Below are 17,659 nucleotides of genomic sequence, written 5' to 3' on the forward strand. Positions count from 1 at the left end.
GGCACCCGCGTGGGGAGCCGGGCATGGCGGGGGCTGCTCTGCCCTGGGGCTCCCGGAGCCCCGGGTCCCGGGAGGCTAGTCCCCGGCAGCCCGCGCACGTGGACCTTTCTAAGCTGGCGTAGTGCATTGCTGGTAGGATGCCGTTTCCCCTCTCCCGTTGCTTCCCAGAGCGCTGGTCCTTTCCTGGTGCTCTCCAGACGGTATCACGGGCAGGCTGCCGCGGGATTTCCTTAGGGCAGCTCCGAGTGGAGCAAGGGCAAATTTGAAGCCTGGACTCCATTTCCCCAGGCCAAGGATACGGATTCTGTGGCAGATGCTGAATTCCCCTCTCCCAGGTCCCGCGTGCCCTGGCCTGGCGTTTTGGGCTGAGATGAGCAGTTTTAACCCAGTGGTCCCCCAGGCTCCAAGGGCTGGAGACGGAGCGGCAGCCCGGGCAGCCTCCTGTGCCAAACTTGCTCCCCTGCCTCCCAGCAGAAAAATACCAGATCCTGTGTGTCCCCCAGATAATAACAGGAAAAAGCCTCCGATGGCAGCGGTCGGAGCAATGGAGCGTTTCTGGCTGGCGTGATGTGCTCTTCGAAACCCCTCCGTAGGGCTCGCTGCTCCAGCCCGCTGCAGGGCCGAGTGGTCTCGCAGGGCTGGCTGCATCTCGGTCCCTGCCTGCACTGGTCCTGGTGGCCGTCTTGCCTGACACGACCGTGCGGGACCTCCAGGCTGAGCCGATCCTCTTGGCCGGGTCTGCCTTGGCTTTCTCCACGCGCTGCTTTGGCCCTTGCTCGGGGCCCTCCTGCCCCCGCCAGCAGGCTGCCCGCTCCCCGCTGCCGATGCCGGCTGCCTTCCCTGCGTCCTCGGCCACCGCGCTGCCCTGCCACGCTTTGGTGGCCCCCGAGGAGCGCCCGGTGCTGCAGCCCTCTCCTCGCTGCCTGCCCCGCCGCGGTGCCGAGGGAACCCCCCCTCGCCCCCAGGACGGCCCGCGGGAACGCCTGCTACCCGCTTTATCGGTTTGTTTGTGCCTCTCCTGCTAAAAAAAAAAAAAAAAAAAAAAAATGCATCGAGGGAATACAAACCTGCTAATTCTGCACCTGGCCGCCCCCACACCCGCGTGTTCGTGTCACCCTCGGCGTGCTCCCTGCAGCGGAGGCGGCGAGCCCGGCCCCGGCCCCCGCTGCGTCCTGCCCCGCCTCGCGTGGGCCCCGCCGGCCGGCCCCGCACGGCCTCGGAGGGTCGGGGCCCCGCCGCGGGCTGCGCCGGGCGGAGGCGGGCTGCGCCGGGCGGAGCGGCTGGGACATCTAGCGGCCGCCTCGCCAAAGAGGTCCGCGGGGACGGGGCGCCGAGCGCCGCGGGGTCCTGCCCGCGCCGGCCGAGCCCTGCGTGCGGCGGGACACGGTCCGGCGGCCCCTGCGACCGCCACCTGCCCCTGCGTCCTGAGGGTGGGGGTAGTATGATTTTTGTTTATTTTTTTTTTTAGCATTTTGGAAGGATGGGGTTAATGCTGCTCGCCTGGAGCCGGGCAGGGCAGCCTGTCCGCACTGGTCTGCAGTGGGGCGGCGAGGTCGGGCAGCGGACAGGCAGCGTCCGAGCAGAGCCTGTTGCATGGCGTCTCCCGACGCTGTCCGGCTCCTTCCCTCCCTGCGCTGGGCAGGGATTTGCCGTGTCTCACCGTCAGGAGTAATGCCTTAGCTCTGAGCACAGCTGGGTTGAAGCACTGCTGCAGAGAAATGTTTTCATCAGGGAGACTAAAGACTCGATTTCTACCTGGAAATTGCCCAATTTGACTTGTGAACCTTGAAAAGCAGCGCATTGCCTCCCGATTCTCAGAGCGATTTAGTCTCTCTTGGAGCCGGGAGCCCCGGGCTGCAGCGCTGGCTCTGCCTCTTAGGCGACGAGAACAGGCGCTTTTCTCGCTCCTCTCCAGCTCCGTCAAACAGGTTTGATCGAAGTTGTGAATTACTGCTCTTCATCGTGAACGCTCTCAGCCATCCTTCCGCTAGCCTGTGTCCGTGGGTTTGTGGCACCCTCCTCCTTCCATCCAAGCTCTCTCGGACTCTTTCTCGCACAGCAGCTCCCCGATCTCTTTCTTCTCCACCCTGGGGGCTAGAGCCCCGCTACGTGCCTGGCTCGGAGGGTGCTTTGACCTCCCTCCCCTCTGTCTCTGGCTGACCATTCCCTTCTGCACGGTGCCCTTTTGTTTCTCTGGTGGCCACAGCTCCCCGGATTGATGCCCCGTCACCATCCCTTGTGCAAAGCTGCCCTCCCACCGTGTCACCTCTCTGCTTCGTCACCCGCCAGCCTCCTTGCCTCATGCTCCTGGCAAGGCAGCCTTTGCAGGGACGGCTTCGTTAGTCTAATTGACACCCCTGGGAAAAACAGCTCTGTAATCAGGCACATTGTCCAGGAGTCTGAAACAGGAGCAGCAACTTGGAGACTAAGTATATGCAGACGAGCTTGGGTGCTCACGAGAGCACGTCTCTTCTCTGCAGCAATGTCTGTTGGTCTAGCAAAAGCACTTCCATCTCAGCTCGAGCTGAACCTAAACATTGGGTGATCTCGTCTCCAAAAATCATGGCTTTTTATGAGTACTGACGGCGTTACGCTATTCCTATGGCTGAGATGGCCCAGTCTGCCCCCTCTAATTACATGGTCCATGACCCTTCACAGCCCTTCCTTAATCCCTGTTATTCTCTTTCCAAATGCCAACTTTCCTTCTAGTATTCTTTGCCTTTGCTTTTTGCCAGCCTTGCCAGCTGCTTTTCTCTCAGGCAGAATGGCAAACATGGATGGCCGCAGGCAGAGATGTTGCCTCCCTGGGTGTCTGGCAGGACTTGGACCTCAGTCCAGAAGACCCAAAGCATCTCCTGAGAGCTTTGGAGAGGGGCTGGGCATTGGCCGTGGGGACATCTCCGACACGAAGAGTCCTGCACTTCGGCTCTGCCCACCTCTGGCTACAGCAGCTGAGTCCATCCACAACGCCGCGTCTCATGAGCTGGGTGGGGAACGGCTGTGCGTGCTGTCTCCTGCTCTCCACCCCAGCCAGAGCTGGCACGCAGCGGGGCCCTGCTCCCTGAGCCTGCAGCATCCCTCAGCGCCGGCCCGAAGGGAAAGCCTTTGGCCAGGATGGGCCAACCTTCTCGCTCGGGAGTCTGGGGACCTGCCGTGCGTCACAACCTGCCAACGAGCCCGGGAAGCAGTGCGGAGTGTTTGTGTGACATGGCAATTAAATTATGATTGACTCCTGGAAAAGCTACTTAATTTATCCTTAAATGGACTTACCATAGCCAGCATCTGTGCTGAGGGTCCCACTGAGGGCTGCCCACCCCTGCCAGCAGTGCACGGACCTTCCACGTGGGGGGCAAACACTCCCGGCTGGTCCTGTGGGAGCCCGGACCGACCCAGCAGGGAAGCAATGCGGAGAGACGGGGCACGTGAAGCCCACAGGTGAATTAGGAACATCTTTATTTTCATGCCTTATCTTGGCTCCTTTCGTGCACTTGCTTCGAGAAACTCGGAGTAAACGACGTAGTTCGGCTTTCCCGGCTCTGCCAGGAGACGGAGCGGCCGGCGCGGGGAGCGTGGGCGAGCAGGCTGCCCCGGCCCCCTTTCCCGGCCCCCTTTCCCGCCCGCGTCCCGGCGGGCCCCGGCGGGCGGCTGCCCTTGCCGCGCGGCCTTCCCCCGCCCCAGCTCCGTTCCCGAAGACCCGAAGGGAAGCAGCAAATGTGCCCTGCCCGTAAAGACTTCGAAAAATCCTAGCGGCCGTCTGCCGTATCTGTTTTCGTTAGTAAGGTGAGAGACTGGGGGAAGCAGGCGATGGTTTCGGGGAGGCGGATGTGCACGGCCTTCGCGGAAACAGCCAGCGTTTTAGCAACACAGGACTGGTTTTGAATGGCTTCGTTTTCCAAAACGTGGCAACCGCTGCCAAAAAAAGCCCATGGACCGGGACACTTAAAGCTGGATACCACACCGAAACCTGTGCGGCGTGGAAAAAACCTGGCCGCCGGAGTCGCCTGGGAGGTGACTGGGCTCTTCACGCTCTAGCGCCTTCCCCTCAAACGCCTTTATTTGTATTTTCTTCCCGAGGATGGATTAAAACCCAAGGTGATGTGCCGTCTATTGGAAGGACTGGCGTGCCGCAGGGACCGCGGTGGAAGCGTGTCCCTGCTGCCCGACGTAGCGCGGGGGAAGCGACCACGGAGGTCTCCACGGAGGAGGTGGCGCTGGGGGTGCGCGGCGATGGGGTGGCCAACGCCCGGAGCTGGGCGCCTGCCGGGGGGCTGCCGCGGACCCGGCGCTCGGGGACGAGGAGCGCCAGGGAATCGTGTCTGTCTCCCGGGGACTGTGGTATTTCACCGCACCCCGTCTTCGTGCCAAGGCGGGGGGAGGTTGGAGAGCCAAAACAGCAAACGCTGCTCAGAAGGAGAGGGCTTGGAATAGTTCATCTCAGAAATTTCCATGTGAAAAGCAGCGCTGCTGTTACACACATCGTGTTTCAGCAGTCTGGGGAAACAGGGAGGTAGATTTTCCTGAGGAAGAAAGCAGTGTGGACAAAATGCCTTCGTACGTGGGGACCCGCTTCGGACTCAGGGTCGTCTGAAGCTGATGGCCCAGCGCTGGGGCTGCGTGGCCACCAGCCGTGCCCTGGGGTTGAGCTGCTTTAAGTAAAGGGCTGGTGGGATGCTTGTCTGCTTAATCTGCCGTAATTTCGACGCGGACCAAGCCCCGGGGTCTCCCCTGTGCACCCCTCTCTTCCTCTGTGTAGCTGGCTGCGGCCAGTACTCCCCGAGCCGGCACCCCAGCCAAGACGCTGCCCAGAACGTCCCCAGCCCAGCCGCCCGCCTTTCCTCCGTTCCTAGCTGCCCCTGAGCCCCGGCTCAGCCTTGAAAGAGCCTAGAAAACATCCTTCATCTGTGAGAGCCATTAGCTGAATGTGTAACGCCTGGAGGGCTGTAATTCAGTGCGCGCCTCCACTTTGGGAAGTCAGGAAGGCCCCTCAAGGAGACGCCGGCGCCTTATCTGCTTCTGTGCTGTCTGCTACCTTTGTAGCAGCACAATTGAGAACCAGCATAAACGATGTAGTAGGTCTTTTCCTCTCAGCCTGCACGTGGCTTCTCAAGATGCATTATAGATACAGCAAAACCACGTCTTAATCCAGTCTGAATCAGATCATCTTGTTGCATGGCTGCGTCCTTATCTTACCACCAGCCGGGGAGAGATGAGGAGATACTCGGTTTGCTGAGATAGTGTTCGAGCCGTGGAAGGGGGAAGGATCTAATTTTCTCTAGCATTGCCACATACTACTGTTCCCATTAGCTTCATTTTGACATCACCTCCGCATGGGCAACAGGCTTTTCTTCTTCCTTGCCTTGCTGAAATAACAACCTCCTTGTTCCTGCTCTTTCTGCATGCTCAGGACCACCCTCCCCACCCGCCGCCAGGATGGAGAGCGTGCGCGAGCTCCAGAACCCTCTCTTGGCCAAGGCCAATGGGCACCTTCACAGTGGCTATTCTTACCACCAGCATCACAGCCAGGACTACCCCAGTCATCGCTGCCAGGGAAAACTCTATTCCTACATCTTCCAAAACACTGGCGGTGCCAGGACTCACCAGCTGCTGGATGCCAGTTCCCTGCAGCTGGCTGTTGAAGCCTTATATGGCCCCAATTTTATCCTTGTGAAGGATGAGACCACTCTCAAGGCCAAGGACAGCAAGACAGAAAGCTGTGAGACCACTTTTATGGAAAGCAAAGAGGCCTCATCTGAAGGTGCTGATGGATGCAACACACAAGGGTCATGCCTGGTAGAGAGTGACATCCGCATCCAAACTGTGTCCTACGAGGTGGAGGAGGAGGAACTCCAGGAGTATGAGGTGAGCTCTGCAAGGGTGGAGTAGCACCAAATCCTTCTCTGATAATTGTGGCCATTGAGCCAAATTCTTGGTCATTTATTCTGTGTTCTTGACCCTTCCCTTCCCTTCTCTCATTTCCCATAGCTTCCCTTCCAGACCCTTTTCTATCTAAGCAGTCTTCCTCTGTGCACCTAATGTTTCTTCTTTCTCCGTATAATTTCTACTCCCTTCTCCTCACTGCTGACCTCGGAAGGAGGTCAGCTTCCCTGATGGCAGCTGGGTTGCATCCCCCCAGGGGAGAACGGGAGATGGGTCAGTCTCTGCAAGACCCTGCGGATAACGCAGGGTTTGAGGAGGACAGCTTGGGGCTTATGTGTTACTGGAATTAATGGGAGATAGCAACTATGTTGAACAGCAGTAAAATTCACAAGTCTGATGCCAGCAATCATGAAAAAGCTTAATATAAAAAGACAGAGTGAACCTTGCAAAGGAAGAGTAAGAGCTGGCAAAGCAGCCTCACGCTGCCGTTGCATCCCCACAGCTGGCTGGTGGTGCAGGGGCCAGGAACCTCCCCCAGGACCCCGAGGTCAGAGAGGGTCCCCAGAGCCTGCTAGAGCACACATCTGATGACCTGGTACAGTTCTGCTGGTTTAGATACTGGCAATATGGCTTTTTCGGACTGACGTGGTTTCTCCCCACTTCCGTGTGCCTTTCCCGCAGGGGCCTGTCGTGTCCAGGCTGGTCTGCTGGACAAGAGTTCCCACATGCAGGCAAAACCACTGCTGCCATCCTGAGAGGTGCAATTGCCAGGACAACAGGGCAAATCACCACTGGGGTGGAGGCTCCAATTCAAGCGCTTTCCCTCACTTTCTAAATTAGTTTAGCAAGACATCGATCTCCTAGTCCCTACTGTGGCTAAGGCATTTTGTTTAAGTTTGTTTAAGCTGACAAACAACCAGTTCCACCAAAGCTCGAGACATTTCAGTTTAAGAATATCTCCCAGGGAAATCCCAGGCCCCCGCCAAGCAAGCTCAGCATTTACGCTGGCAGGGAGCTGAGAATCCATTCCGTTTTTGAATTTGTTGAGCTACGTGTTTTCTTATCAAACAAGGCTGAGACGACAAAATATTTTTGGAAGTCGTTCTTTGAATTTGCAGGTCATAAGCGCAAGAAATAGTATTGGGGCTAGGAGAGAGCAGCAGCCACAAGGGGAGGGCCCAGGGCAGGCTGGAGGAGGAGGAGGGTCCGATGGGGCCGCAACTTGTGCGAGGTCATTGGGACGCTGACAGCATGGCAGGGCCAGCTCAGCTCCCGGGTGGCTCATGGACCTGCTGGTGGGGTGCGGAGGCCCACGAGCGGCGAGGGGCGTTCGCACAAGCTGCCTGATGTTCCCCGGGGAGGCAGCCCCGAGCCCTGCGCTGGCCCTGAATTAATCATCTGTTTTGCAGAGCGACTCCTCCAGTGACAGTGAAAGCGAGGACCATTTCCTGATGCTTCCTCCCCAGGACCACCTGGGCCTGGCCCTCTTCTCCATGCTGTGCTGCTTCTGGCCCCTGGGCATCGCTGCCTTCTACTTCTCCCAAGGGGTAAGAGATGCTGCAGGCTGGCTCCTGCACTCGGCCGCGTGTGCTCAGCTACGCTGAACTGCTGGAGCAAGGGTCCCATGAGCCACGGAGACCACTCAGAGGGGAGCGGGCACCTTCCTGGCCTCTGAGGCTCCCCTCCGTGTGATGCCTGGACCCCTGAGGGCTGAGGCACAGGGTGCCTCATGCTCCTGGACCACTGCACAGCCTCTGCAGGAAGAGCAGAGGCTTTGCCCTTCAGCCCCAGTACAAGAGAGACATGGAGCTACTGGAGAGAGTCCAGCGTAGGGCTACGAAGGTGATCAGAGGGCTGGAGCATCTGCCCTGTGAGGAACGGCTGCGAGAGCTGGGCCTCTTCAGCCTGGGGAAGAGAAGACTGAGGGGGGATCTGATCAATGTGTACAAGTACCTGAAGGGAGGGTGTCAAGGGGACGGGGACAAACTCTTTTCAGTTGCCCCGTGTGACAGGACAAGGGGCAATGGGCAGAAATTGAAGCACAGGAAGTTCTGCCTGACCATGAGGGGGAATTTCTTCCCTGTGAGAGTGACGGAGCCCTGGAGCAGGTTGCCCAGAGAGGTTGTGGAGTCTCCTTCTCTGGAGATCTTCAAGGCCCGCCTGGATGCAACCCTGTCTGACATGCTCTAGGTGACCCTGCTGAGCAGGGAGGTTGGACTAGATGATCTCCAGAGGTCCCTTCCAACCTTACTGATTCTATGAGTCTAAATAGGTTTCAGTTGAGAACCAGATGCAGACAAAATCAAACATCAGTATAGCCAGGCCAACTGACCAAACTGTCTGGCGTCCTTGCTCTGAGATGAGGCAGTACCAAAGGCTTTGGCTGAAAGAATAACTTCCCAGTGCTGCAATACCCAGATCCAGGCTGATCCCTGCAAATCCGTGATCCTGCCTGAAATTCCTGTAGATCTGCTGCAGGTATTCATATAGATGAGCCCCTGCAGGCTGGTAGTAATTTCTGCAGATTTGTTCTTTATGTGTGTAGACACACACAAATATTTCATTAAATGGTCTCCTGTTCCTTCATGTCGAAAGGGGTGGCACCCAGTCCCCTTCGTGGTGCCACTCACAGGGTATATTGGTATCTGGTCAATACCACAGAGGCAATGCCCAGGTGAACCAACTATTTGTCTCGACTTGCGGAAGTCCAGCAGCCTACTCATGGCTCTGGCTGAGCTCCCAGGCATCCGGAGTTTGCAGACAAATGGCCAAAGCTTCTGGTGCCCTTTGAGACAAAATCTGCAGGCAGAAGAAGAGGAGATGCAGGGAAACGTGTCTGTGGCACCCCTGTGCTGAGCCATCCTGGCCCTCTGGGCCCCTTGCTGTCCATCCCACCGTGCTTCCCTGCCTCTCACGGCCTTCATGCGATGAAGTGGCCAGGAGAGAGCAGCTGACTCAGTTGTGTGCTGAAAAATCACATAAGCCATGGCTCCAAGATATAGTCAGTGTTCTTCCTGAGATCTTTATAACTATAGAGACCCCAGCAAAAGCACGGAGCATCAGCAGACTTCCCAGTTAGCCCACTCAAAGCATCAAAGTCTGTTTGCAAAGTGCTGCAAAGTAACAAGATTAGGATTCAATCTGTGATAATTTAGGAGTCGAAAAATGCAGCAGTTTGTTTAGGGCCCTACTCAGGTCAGCACAGAGAGGCAGCTGCTAATCTGAGACTCCTCTCTTCGGACGAAGGAGCAGCCCTCTGGAAGTGCCTGTTTTCATGAGTGTCCGTTTGGACGCCCGAGCTGCTGCAGTTGAACGAGACAAGTTGCAGCCCCAGCCTCTGCACAGGCACAGCTCCGTGCATGCCCTTATGCACAGACAGACAAAAAGGCCAAACTGGTGCTGTCATAAGCAATGAACATTTCCAAAACTCCACCTGAAAGCAGAGCAAAGGCAGTTTCCTCTGCAAAATACCTGCATTCACTCCCTAAAAACCACAGCAACCATCCCGCTCCATATGGTACAGTTTAAGGCTGCAAGACCCCGGGGCATGTTCCTTTCATTGACAGAAACTATCCAAATATAATTCCTTTCCCCTTAGGCCTGAAATTCAGAGTGCACAGAAGTGCGCTGTGGGCATAAAATCGAGCTGACGGTGCTGTTCCCCCGCTTGGAACCAGCCACCCAGCTCCTCGCAGAGCTCGCACGCCCGACTCTCCCAGTCCGAGAGGCCGAGGCTGTGTGACGAGCCCCTTACACGTTGCCTTCTCTTTGCAGACCAGTAAGGCTGTCTCCAAAGGAGATTTCCACCTGGCCAGTTCAGCCTCCCGACGAGCTCTCTTCCTCGCTGCGCTCTCCATAACCATTGGCACAGGAGTGTACGTCGGGGTCGTCGTAGCACTGATTGCTTACCTCTCCAAAGGGGGCCACGTATAGCTGCCACCTGCACGTCGACGCCATCCCCAGCAGCCAGCCCTCCTGGGATCGAGCGTTCCTGTGGAGCACAGGATGCCGGTACTTGCAAGGGCTACTTGCACAGGAGGACCCAGGCTCGGGTGCCCTGCGCAGGCTCTTTCCCCTTTCAGACAGACAACAGACCGACCCCTGTTCTCCCCGATGTTGTGGAATGATGCCAACCACTGGCAGGAAATTCAGCACCGACCTGGGTGCTGGGACCAGGGGGAACACGCTTCTCCCATGGAAGAGGTGCAAAAGTGATGCGTCACACTGCTGCCGGCCTGGTGTCACCACCTCCACCACAACCAGGGCACCTGTTTCCCCTCCCAGGCCTGCCGCAAAGAGATCCATCAGTTATCTCCCAGGCTTCACCCATGCCATGAAGGAGGCATGCGGGGAGGAGAGGGGATAATGCACCAGGGAATCATCACTCTTCTGGGAGACCAGGGTCATGGTGTGGTTTCAGGACTTCTGTGATAAGGACAGTGTTTTCATTTGAGTGCCATGGGGAGGTACCTGGCCCTTCAGCTCAACGAAGCAGGAGGGCACAGCATAGACATGATTAAAGGGCATGCTCCAGGGTGCCCTCGGCATCCCCTCTGCAGAGACACTCCAGATCCAAGCTAGCTGGGGGCTGGCCCTGCCACTAGACTGATCATCTGCCCCTTCCAGATGAGAATCAAGGAGAACCACAGTCTAGCAGCTGTGCACAGTCACTTGACTTGTTGAAGCTTGTTGAAGGGAAAGACATCAAGGTTTTCTCAAGTGATAATAATGACAATCATGATAACTACAACTCGGAGCCCCACTCAGGTTGGCGTCCCCCGGTGCTTGGACATTCAAAAGACTTGTAGTGGGAATTTCTGCCCAAGAAGCAACCTAGGAGGGTCAGGGAAGGGAGGTGGGGGGGGGGGAAGTAGAGGGAGTCCTGCCCAGACCTCCCAGGTTTCACCGTAGGTTGGGGCTTTGCTGGGCAAAGGCACCGCTCCCAAGCATTGCCCCTTGCCTACAGATGTGAGAAACATGAGCCCAGTCACCGCCACTGCTGGGGAATCCCTCAGGAGAAGAGGGTCGTTCTGCTGCCACAGCTGCTTCCCCAGAAGCCCGAAGGACACCACTCTCGGCGCTAGGGCAGCAGCTTGCGCACAGAGAAGGATGGAAAGGAAAGGCTGACGTAACGTGGGGCTGTGAGTGATGTTTGCGAGGGGACAAGATCCAGAGAGGGAGAAGGCTTGGAGGGAGGACAAGAAGATACGGGGGGGTGACACCCCCCCAACACACCTCTTTCCACACCCTGGAGAGGGGTACGTCCGTCCATCCAAGCACTTCTGCTGATGAGGAAACAGCATGTTCCCTTCCTTACACCTTACTTTTGTTTCCTTGTGTATTGTCAGCAACACAAGTGCTTCAGAGGTGGGCATGAGGGCAATGGTTCTGCCCCAAGAGCTAGCTTTGAAGGAACCTGCCCAGCCTCATCCTGCCGCTCCGTATGCCACCCTTCTCCCAATATCCCACCTTATAATCCCGTGCCATGGCCATTCCTCCCCTTACCTCTCCTTCTCCCCCTGGATAGCAGCTCTAGGTAGACCCTGAATTCCCCTCACTCTCTTCCTGGGTTTTCTGCGCGCACTGTAGCCACCTCCATAAGGGGCTCAGCATGTTCCTCGAGCTGTGTATCATTCAAATGTGCATATCATCCTACAGAAGCATGTTAATGTCTGCAATTTCTGTTGTACTTGAGCCATACAGGAGAGAAGCACATCAGAGACCTGTTCAGAAGCTGTTCTGAAGGTTCCCATTATGTTTTATAACATAGAAGAGCTAATAAAAGAGCAGGAAAAAAAAGAGTATGATAACACGGAGCTGCATAGCAAGGAGGTGAGCTTTGCATGCTGCTCCGGGAGTGCTGAAAACACTTAAACCTGAAGACATTTATGCAATTCCCTAAGGAAATCATAATCCAGCTGGTGTCTGGGCAGCTCAGAGGGAGATGTACAGCAATGTAGATCACAGCAAGAGGCTAACACCGGCAACAGCATGGTAACATAGGCCTCTTGCTGCATGTGGGTGGACAAGAATTATGCAGGGAGACTGGAGCATCATTTGAGTTCAGTCTGCTCTGTATAGTAGAAGTACAAAATAAAATATACTTAAAGAGGGTTGGAAATATAGGAACAACAGGAATGAACAACCAGGCCTTGCTTATGACTATGGAGCAGAGTCTGAGTTCACAGGGAAGGACCGGGGGGTCCAGAAGACGTGAGGTGGCTTGGAGAGGAGAGGCTAGGGGCAACCTCGTCCAGCAGTCGAAGGATGGTTTTCGTTCCCCTCCCCTGCATGCAGTCAGCCTTCCTGGGTGGTTTGTCCCTGAGAATACATGAGCAGGGCAGGAGAACGGGCAAAGAGCTGTGCCCGGAGCTGCAGCGGGCTCCTCACGCAGGGAGCACAGCGGGGTTCGGACGGGAAGAGTTTTATTCTAAGTCTGAATTCCTGGAGCTGCTCCGACTAAAAGCAGAGGGATTGCCACGCTTCGAGCTGCAAACCCGCCCCGGGGCCGGACGCACGCCCACCCGCAGCAGTGCCCGGGGGCCCGGCGCGGTATGCACAGAGCCCCGGGCAGCCGGGAGCCCTTCTCGCCCCCGCAGGCGTCCCGAGCCGTACCCGGGGTCCGCAGTAGCGGGAAGGAGCCCCTGCCCCAATCTGCGCCGGCATCCCAGCTCGCCTCTTGGGTCTTTTTAAATTGCATGTCTAAGGGGGAAGACTTGCTATGGGGCCAGCAGGATAAAAGAGCGTTTTCCCCTGCAGCCCGAGTGGCTGCCAATGTTGTAAAGGGGACGGAGGGGGCTCTGCGGGAGCATCATGCAAATGAGGAAATTAGCTGGAAACAGCCCGAAGGGAAACGAAGGGAAACACGGGGAAATGGAAATCTGAGGCAGCAGCACGGAGACTGCTGCTGAACCACTTCTTACAGGCACCCAGCGCCTGCTGCAGCCCCCGGAGCAGAACGGAGAGGCAGAAGGGCAAGGAGCCGCGGCAGCTGGGGAAAGCACGGGCTCCAGAGATTTGCTTGAGCTTAAAGAAAAAAAAATGCATGTCAGAAATAACAAAAAGGAGGAGGCGGCAGCTGTGCGGGACGAAGGGGCGCAGCGCAGGCAGGGCTCCCCGGCGCCTTGCACAGCCCTTGGAAACAGCGGCACGGCCACGCGACATCTGCCCGGGCCCAGTTCGCCACCTGCAATCGCGGCTTTCAGGGAGAGCATCTGGTCACCGCTTGCAAACTGCACCAGAAAGATGCGGTTCTTGCCTCCTGGAGGAGCTTTTTCAGTTCTCCATTTCTCAGGCATTTTGTCTTTTCGATCCTCGAGGATCAGTGCAAGGCTTGATATTATTCCATGTTTTCCATAGCAAGCTTGGGTTGCTGGGGGGGGGGGGGGGCAACATTTGCTAATGAGACAAAATCAGGAGGGTTTAGAAATACAGAATAAAGCAAAACGAGCAACCTTGGAGACAAGAGCAGCAGAGACAGGGTGAAATTGCGCAGAACGACGTGCAGGGAGTCATTCTTAGGGATTGCTGGTGGGAACTGCCGCTCCTCAGCGGGTGGCCAAGGAGAGCAGAGGCATCCGGGCGCTAACCCCGGCTGAGCCATCGCTGCAACGTGCGGAAGGCAGCTCTGACCTGGAGGTTCAATGGGCAATTTGCTTCAGCAAAAACATTCCTGAATGACAATGTCCAGGCAGTGGTATGCCCCGGCTGGACTCCAGGATACATTTGCATCCCAGGAGATGCCGATTTTAATGGGAAGGAGGTGGAAGGGGGGGGTCTAGGGCCAGCAGTACACCCCCCACCTACAGCAGCAGCCAAGCCCCACGGGCCAGGTGCAGCAGCTAGAGAAGCTAAGCCAGGCAGTTGTCCTCTGCAGCCTGGCCCAGCCTGGAGACAGCCTTGGCAAACAGTCGGTCACCACATGGCCATGCCAGTCTGAGCAAGCAGGAAAGAGCCCTCACAGTAGCACAGGCTAAGGTGCACGCAGGGCACCTCACAGACAGGAGGGGAAGAATCCTCGCCCCAGCAGCACACCTTCAAGAATGCGACACCACACAGGACTAGGAGTGGAAGAGTCTTTATTGCTTTAAATTCTTACAAGTCAGACACATGCCTCCACATTTGCCATAGGCTTGCTGCAAGGAGATGCCCACATCGTGTTCAGCTTGCAGTATGGCTCAGGGAAAGCAGGGACTCCGGACCCACAAGCTTTGGTCTCTCTATCCCACAGTAGGCTGACACCTTCTCCCAGGCAGCTGGGAAGAAGGAGCCAAAGAAAATAAGGCAGATGCCAGCTGTGAGAAAGTTAAGGTTCACATGAAAGAAGTTACTGCTGCAAGAGCAGAAGGGTCAGGAACAGTTTCTCTAGCACCTACAAAGGATACCAGCTCCCAGCTTAGCATGGGAACCTAGCATAACCCCAGCAGACTACAACGGGGACAAGAACAAACCCTCTCCTCTACCAGCCTCTGGTCCCTCTGGGGAAGATCAGGGCAATCAGAGGCAGGTACTGAAGGTCAGAAAACCTGGGGTCAGCACTGATGTCAGCTTGGTTAAGCCTTTGTTCTCACTAGCTAGGAGGAATAAAGCAGATCAAAGATGCTGCTCCCCTGAAGCTAGGCCCTCTTTGAGATTTCTCCTCACCCAGTTTGATCAATGCTACTGTGCTTGCCAAGAGGAGGCTGGGCACCTCCAAGCTTGGTTCTACACATCCATATTACTCTTTCAATCACACACCTGGGGCAGAGGGGCCTTCAAGTCCTGTCTCAACTATAGACTAGAGGCTGGCATCATCCTGTGACACTTGCACAGGACTGTCTCCCCCACTCACCCTCTGAGCACCAGGAGAGGGCAAAACCACTCTGCCCCTCTCCTTCGGGGCAGCTCAGACAGACCAGTGCCTTCCTTCCACTCCTCCCATCTCTGGGAACAGGCACTGTGCAGATGCTCTCAAACCTGATTGAACCACACAAAAGAAAACCAGAGACTAGGAACAAAACAAAACCAAACAGGAACAAAACCTAGAACAGGGCTATGGCCCGGACACCCCACCAGAGAACCAAAGGACACATCAGCGGAGAAGCTGTGGCCCAGCCAGCTGGCAAGTGGTGCTCACGCATCCACGAGTGTCAGCCCATCATGCAGGGCACGCTTCCACATGTAGTAGGTGGAGCGAGCTGTGAGAGGGAAGCGGGCACTGAACTCCTTGTAGGTGGGGAAGGTCTTCGACTCAAAGCGCTGCTGCAGAAACAGCTTGGCTTGTGCCTTGAACTGGGCAGTGGCGATCACATCCATCACAAACATCCGGCTGTTGGCCCTTTCTGACATGGCGTAGCCTGAAATGGTGGCGTTGTATGGAGTGGCCGGTGCCAGCTTGTCTAGACGCTTGGTAGCCATCCCCATTTGGGGCTGGGGCTTGAGGCTTGCCTCAGCCCTCTGAGGTACCAGGGGAGTAACCTGTTTCAATGGCTGGCAGGAGCTGGTCCAGGGCAGGCGATGCTTGCTGAGCGCCCGGCTGCTGCCCTTCCAAAACCAGTAGGCTGTGGAGGAGAGAGATGGGTAGCGCAGGCGGAACTTGCAGAATGGCAGCCGCCACTGCTGGACTTGCCTCTTGGCCATCTCTCGCAGCCGCTTTCTCCAGCACAGAGAGGGTTTGAGCTGCAGGAGACTCCTGAGGGCTGGCTGGTGTCCATTCAGCCTCTTCCTAACAGGTAAGCTGCTTGGCTTCAACTGCAGGAATTGCTTTCCTATCACTAGAGGTTTCTGGTTATCCAAAGGAGGCTGGGGGGGTTTGAAGTTCGGGTTCTCCTTGATTGCTTTTCTTCGCCAGTTGTAGTAAGTAGACCTGGAGATGCCAGGAAAGCTGCGCTTGAAGCACCTGTAAGGCACCAGAGTGTTCATGGAAATGCATTTCTCTAGGTAGGATTTAGCTCCTTGCATGAAGATCCCTGCTTGGATGGGGTCTAGGGAAGGACTCTGAGATCTTAAGCTTCCCCCTGAATTTGCAGGCTCATCCACATCAGCCTTTTTTGGGCCATCCCTGTGAAGCTCTCGCAACCCCGGGGCCTCAGCCAGGGCAGAGGCATCACCATTGACCATGCTCTGCATCTCATGCTTCCAGGCATAATACGTGGATCGGGAGATTTCTGGAAACATTTGTCGGAAGTGCTGGAGGGGGATTACATTGCCCTCTTGAAAGCAGGACTGAAGGAAGTGTTTGGCTGCAAATCGTGCAGCGGCTTTTTGCCGGTGTTCACGGGACTGGCGCTTCCAGCGGTAGAAGGTGCTCTTGGTAATGCTGTACCTGTCACGCAGGTTGGAGTAGGTCAGCTGGGGGTCACTGTTCAGCAGTTCCAGGGTTTTCATGGGCTGGACAGGAGGCTCTGGCAAAGGGGTAGTGGGTTCTAGCTCCTCCAGGCCAACCACAGCCACAAAATACTGTGCTTTAAAGACCTGCTTGGAGAGCTGCTGCCCTGACCACATGATGTGGAGCGTGGAGGTTCGTGGGCCACACTTCCTGGGCCGGATGAGCCGATTGAAGTACGGCCGTATCTTCAAGTTGCTCATGGGGTAGATGGAGTAGATGTTACACTGCAGTACCGAGGCAAGAGCATAGACGTGCCACATGTTGGCAAAGGTGCCAGGAAAACAAGTAGCTTTGATGTCAGCATCAAAGATAGCCTCCAGGATAGCCATGGGGAGGCTGGTCATCTCTGGGGACTCCTCAGTGCAGAGGGAGTAGCGAACAGCCTGCAGCATCACTTTGGAGTCAATCATGCCATTCAAGTAGTACTGTTTGTGTAGCAGCATCTCCACCACCGTACGCACCTGCAGCTCCAGGCTCAGGCTGGGGTTGCCCCAGAGCAGCACACTGGCTGCCTCAAAGAGGCGATTCCCCTCTCCTTTGCAAACCAGAGGTAGCATGTTGCTTGGAGCATCCTCAGGATAGAGGCTCCGGGCTACACAGTCAACTTCCAGCTCCTCTTGGAGCTGCCTCCCACAATAGCTAGGCAGGGAGAAAGATGACAGGGTCCTCTCGGCCTCCAGCACAGCACTGGTAAGGCCCTCCAGACCAAAGCATTCAGTGGCTTCCTGAAGCTCCTGCAGCACAGACTGCACCAGCTGGTGCCGCTGGATCATCCTGAAGGAAGACAGAAGAAAAGTCATTGGAGATCAAGACTGTGCACACTCCAGACTGCCAGAGGCCAGGCCTCCAGGTCTAGCTTTTTCCCAAGGGCCAGGAAGACTGGGGGAGGCAGAAGGTGGAAAGGCCTCTGCTCTCCTTTGTCCTGGGGATGGGGGAGGAAGCCCAAGTCCCCACAGACAGACCTGAGACAGGGAACCCAGCTCAACCTGCTCTCCAGTGACCTCCTGTGGGCAGTACGCACAGCGCACAGTCTCCAGACGCACTTGACCAGGATGAAGGAGCAAACAAGGCCACAGTCTACCTCCTGCACACTCAGCTTTGTGCTCAGCCTCACCCCCGCACTTGGCTCCCCCACAAGTAAGGGCTTCGTCCTTTCTGTTTTACCACCTCACTGCGAGCACCCAGAGCCAGCAGAGAACCTCCCTGGAAAGGAAAGTGTTTCTCTCTATAGGAGCCCATCTGTGACAGTAGCACCATGCAGGACAGCTCAGGGCATGGAGGAAACAGACTTCAGGGTGGTAAGTCCAACAGAAAAAAGGAGCAAGGAGCTTTCTCCATTCCTCAAAGCAGGGCACAGAGCCATTTCCGCAGCTGCAACCATTGTGTGCATCTCTGACAACTGTCACAGAAGTCCAG

At 56.4% G+C, this 17,659-nt stretch overlaps 2 protein-coding genes across 2 annotated transcripts; one reads left to right on the forward strand and one right to left on the reverse strand.

Annotated features, from left to right (window-relative positions):
- The first annotated feature begins 5,430 nt into the window (after positions 1-5,430).
- SYNDIG1L (synapse differentiation inducing 1 like) lies at positions 5,431-9,810 on the forward strand. Its single transcript, XM_062577542.1, has 3 exons — positions 5,431-5,859; positions 7,287-7,424; positions 9,652-9,810. Exons 1-3 carry the CDS (start codon positions 5,431-5,433, stop codon positions 9,808-9,810), a joined length of 726 nt encoding a protein of 241 aa, XP_062433526.1.
- A 5,052-nt stretch (positions 9,811-14,862) lies between these two features.
- VRTN (vertebrae development associated) lies at positions 14,863-17,016 on the reverse strand. The gene has a single exon (XM_062577336.1). The coding sequence runs from the start codon at positions 17,014-17,016 to the stop codon at positions 14,989-14,991; it is 2,028 nt and encodes a 675-aa protein (XP_062433320.1). The 3' UTR covers positions 14,863-14,988.
- Positions 17,017-17,659: the final 643 nt, after the last annotated feature.

The sequence above is a fragment of the Rhea pennata genome, chromosome 5 (assembly GCF_028389875.1).
Source record: "Rhea pennata isolate bPtePen1 chromosome 5, bPtePen1.pri, whole genome shotgun sequence".
Taxonomy (NCBI): domain Eukaryota; kingdom Metazoa; phylum Chordata; class Aves; order Rheiformes; family Rheidae; genus Rhea; species Rhea pennata.

Coding starts and splice junctions, on each gene's coding strand:
- SYNDIG1L (XM_062577542.1), top strand. CDS start 5,431: ATGGAGAGCGTGCGCGAGCTCCAGAACCCTCTCTTGGCCAAGGCCAAT. Junction 5,860..7,286: donor AGGAACTCCAGGAGTATGAG/GTGAGCTCTGCA, acceptor TCTGTTTTGCAG/AGCGACTCCTCCAGTGACAG. Junction 7,425..9,651: donor CCTTCTACTTCTCCCAAGGG/GTAAGAGATGCT, acceptor TTCTCTTTGCAG/ACCAGTAAGGCTGTCTCCAA.
- VRTN (XM_062577336.1), bottom strand. CDS start 17,016: ATGATCCAGCGGCACCAGCTGGTGCAGTCTGTGCTGCAGGAGCTTCAG.